At 37.8% G+C, this 4496-nt stretch overlaps 1 protein-coding gene across 1 annotated transcript; it reads right to left on the reverse strand.

Moving 5' to 3' along the window:
- Positions 1-3306: 3306 nt before the first annotated feature.
- Positions 3307-4254, reverse strand: LOC109245217 (olfactory receptor 8J2). The gene has a single exon (XM_019412532.2). The coding sequence runs from the start codon at positions 4252-4254 to the stop codon at positions 3307-3309; it is 948 nt and encodes a 315-aa protein (XP_019268077.2).
- Between the last annotated feature and the right edge of the window lie 242 nt (positions 4255-4496).

Raw genomic sequence — 4496 nt, forward strand, 5'->3', positions numbered from 1 at the left:
TACACAGTGCTCACCATGATAAGGATAGTCACCATTATCACCATTGATTACTATTACAAAATTATTGAATATATTCTCTATGTAGTACCTTCCATATCTGTGACTTATTTATTTTATAACGGGAAGTTTGTATCTCTTAATCCCCTCTCTGTATTTTGTTCATGTCCTCACATACCTTCTTTCTGTCAACCACCAGTTTGTTCTCTGTACTTAAGAAACTGCTTGTTGGTCCGTTTGTTTTGTTTGGATAGTCCACAAGTAAGTGAAATCATATAGAATTTGCCTTTCTCTGTCAAACTTATTACACTATTTACCTATTACTACCTATTACATAGGTCTCTCTATGTTGGCACAAATTGAACAATCTCATCCTTTTTTATGGCTGAGTAATATTCCATTGCATTTGCTTTTTAAGAGCTGGATATACTCATATTTACATTTTAGGTAACTCAAAGTCTTGTATTTTGTGTACTGAGGTAAAAGTTTACCAAAGCTATTCTGTCAATAAAATTTCTCCAACCCAGATAATGATTGTTCGTAAAAATGGCTGTTTAGCTATTGAAAGAGTCGAAACCAATCCTGGACAGAAGCTTAGACAGTGCCACAGGGCATAATTTGTGGAAGAATATCAAGCTTCGTAAGTAGTACTTCTGCCTTGCACAGAAGGAAAGAAGAAAAAAAAATATCTGTAGCTTTTATTGAGACACAGAGAGAAAAGAAAGGTGGAACAAAGAGGGAGTAAGACAAGGAACTAGTCTAAGGTGTAAGTCTGATGATAAGAGAAAAGCAGTGGAGAATTATTTTGTTGGGCTTTAGCTAAGTTTCTCTAAGCAAAAGAAGCCTGATGCTATCATAGAAATCTCTATTTTGCCTCCCTTCACCCATATTTACAGTGAAGTCACTTCTTTTTTGAATGATTTCCTTAACAATATTTTTTCATTGCCATGGAGGTGGCTTGTGGAAATAGCCATTTGAAAAGGAGAGTTGATAGATATGACCTATGGCATGTTTACATCTGGTGAATGCTTCTGGACTTCCAGGCAGATGACGTTAATAGATCAAACCAAACTTATATAAACCTTAAGCGATAAAAAAAAAAAATCTCCATTGGAAGACTTACAATTCCTCAATATAAGCTTTGCATTGAAAAAAAATTCAGAATCATACCAATCTCTGTTATCTATTAGATTATTGATATAGTTGGCAATATTTAATACTAGATATATGCCTTGGGACATAAGTAAAATATTAAGGTGTATGATTATGGTGATTCAAAGCATAATGAGCTGCTGTGAAAATAGTCCTTCAGTAAGTTTTTGGGTTTGAATTTATGAAATGGCATTTGCTCTGCAGAATTTGGGAAAGTTTGATGTTTTTTCTTATTTTCATGGTCTTGAGAAGATTCAGGGTGGGCCACCCAAGATTTATGCACTTGAGATGCTCTCTGCCCTGAGCATCCCTACCTACGGAGTCAGGTCAGTCTACTGCCTCTGTGGCAGCTGCAGAATGAGGGGCCTTGTGGTGTCATTTGAAGTTTGTCCTAGCTTTATAGGTGGTCAGACTTTGTCTTATGACTGTCTTGCATCTTCTCTCCCCCCTCACCACTAGGGGGATCTTATTGTCTCTGGACACCGGTGCCATGGAAACTGCAGAGCAGTTAGGTAGGGAGAAGCTGGAAGCACAGGTGACTTAACATCTCACAGGATGAGGTTTGATCAATTGGAGATCAAAGCTGACATATAAATTATTTTCCCTATCTTATTCCATGGAAGCTTGGTGCTGGGCTGATGTGCCTGCCTGGTTGGTTGATTATGTTGATTCATCATTTCTGATAAATGTGTACAAGAGATATGTGAGTGCATGTGTATGTGCGCATACACTTTGGAACCTTTGAGCCAAATGCTTTGTCGTTTCCTTATTTCAAAGAAGACTTTGTGTGTAGTTTGTTTAGGACAAATTTTGTAGGTAATGCATGCAGAAAGGGTATATAGTATGTAAGCTTTTGTGAGTAATAGTGAATGAGACAGACATAATGTTTTAGATTGCCCAGCTTCCCAAAATATGCCAATATGGATATAGATGTTTTAGGCAGAAGAATATGCTCCCACCTACCCACCAAAAATGCCCATGTGCAACCCCCAGAAGTGTGAAGATGTTCCCTGCTATGTAAAATGAGACCAGAAGTATCCATCATACAGGGTGACTTTATGTTTTCAGCTTTGCTCTTTATTCATGACTAAAGTTAGAAATTAGCTCATGGACCTGAGTGTCATGGTTCCTGTATTTGGCTTGTTTCTGACTTCCCTGGATATTTCCTGAATTTACTTTAATCATAGACATTGCCTGACCTTGCATTCCCTTGCATGCCCTGACCAGTCTCCCTTAGTCCATTGTAAGTTAGCAGCATTTTACATGTACAGACATAGATATGACACATAATGACTGTTAACTGTGTGTGTGTGTGTGTGTGTGTGTGTGTGTGTGTGTGGTCATGGTGCCCTTGAGAACTGGTGTCACTTTGAGAACACTGGCTTTATTTTTGTTCTAATAACACTTTACTTCAAAGCACACTAAATAAACATGCTAAAAGATGTGGTGTTTGTTGTTATGGTTCAATAATACAGACAATGAGCTCTACATGAGTGTTTGTTACGAGATTATGACATGGAAATATTGATTTTATGTCACACTGGTATGAATATCAACATTTTCCATTGTGTACATGCACCACGTGAGAAGAATGAAAAAGTGGAATCCTCTTTTGTGTTTTCTTTTTCTGTTTTCCCACGTGTCCTATTTCCATGTATATCTAAGCATTCTTGTTTGGTTTTTATTTTCCCTGAAAGGTGATTTAAATTTATGTTAAGTGCAAGATAAAAATGGATTCTAAAAGGTTAAGAAATTGAACAATAAAATACTGCAACAAGTAAAAATAAAACTTTTAACAGCTGAACAAACCATATATTTGGCGAGGAAGATAATGTGACTCTTAACCAACTTCCAAGCTCCCAGACTTTCTCTTCCTTGATTAGAAATTCTAAAAACCCAGTAACAGGTTGTGTTGAGCTCTAAAATATGCTTATTTTCAAATCATTGTTTACTATTTAAATAAATGTACTTTCTTTGGTCAACTAATACATTTTGTATTAGGGAGAGTTGCGTATTTCGGGTTGGAATCGAAAGGGTTAAGATTTTACCATTGAAATTGATAGAATTTTTAACTATTTATTGTCTCTGCACTTAGCAGAGATTAGCTTTTCAGGAGCAAATAAAAACCCTTAAAAGAAGACACCTGTAATTTTAAATTTACATGAATTTGATAGACTGACATGCCTTATTTAGGAAACTCTTCAATGCATCCTTCACATCCTTGTTCCTTAGGCTGTAAATGAGGGGATTCAGCATGGGTATCACCAGGGTGTAGAAGACAGAGGCCATTTTATCAGTATCCAATGAGTGGTTGCTCCTTGGTTGCAAATACATGAAGAGAAGGGTCCCGTAGAACACAGTGACAGCCATCATGTGGGAGGCACAGGTGGAAAAGGCTTTTTGTCGACCCTCTGAGGAACGTATCCTCAAAATGGCAAGGACGATGTTGAAATAGGAAATTAGAACAATAATCATAGAGAAAAGCAAATTGGTCCCTGAAAAGGTAAACACTGTTGTTTCTGGAATGTAGGTATCAGAACAGGACAATGCCAACAAAGGGACATTATCACAGTAAAAATGATTGATTACATTGGAAGAGCAGTATGATACAGAGAACACACAGGAGGTGACAGTCAGTGCTGTGGTCAGACTGTAGAGGTATGTGAGGGATACCAGCAGCAGACAGATCTGTGGAGATACCACCACCCCGTAGAGCAGGGGGTTGCAAATAGCCACATAGCGGTCGTAGGCCATTACAGCTAGCATGAAAATCTCAGCCACAATAAAGACTAAGAACCCACCCACTTGGGCTGCACATCCATAGTAGGATATGGTCTTTTTTGAAGCCAAGAAGTTAACCAGCATTTTCGGGGCAATGACAGTAGAATCACCAAGATTGATGATAGCTAAGTGCCTGAGGAAGAAGTACATGGGGGTTTGAAGTTGAGAGTCAACACTGGTGAGGGTGATGATGCCCAGATTCCCTGCCACAGTGAACCCATAGATCACCAGGAAAACAAAGAAGAGTGGAATCTGGAGCTCTGGGCGGTCTGAGACTCCTGTGAGAATGAACTCAGTCACTGAGGTGAGATTCCCTTGGGCCATTTATTTGGTGGTTTTCATCTTCTAAAGGAGAAAATGGAAGGAGATTAATAGATGATGAGATAGATTTTTCTGGTAGATGCTAGAAAGTAAGATGTTTTATTTAAATTAGGTTCTTTTGTTCACAAACACTTAAAAGTGTCAGATCTTAATTTTTTTGTTCCAATTCTTTCAAAAAATTGGAAAATATGAACACTCTGAAAACCAATTTCAGTTTCTTAACACTGTTTTACCAAGCTTTCATT

This window comes from Panthera pardus, unplaced genomic scaffold (genome assembly GCF_024362965.1).
Source record: "Panthera pardus isolate Hobbes unplaced genomic scaffold, ASM2436296v1 HiC_scaffold_12, whole genome shotgun sequence".
Taxonomy (NCBI): domain Eukaryota; kingdom Metazoa; phylum Chordata; class Mammalia; order Carnivora; family Felidae; genus Panthera; species Panthera pardus.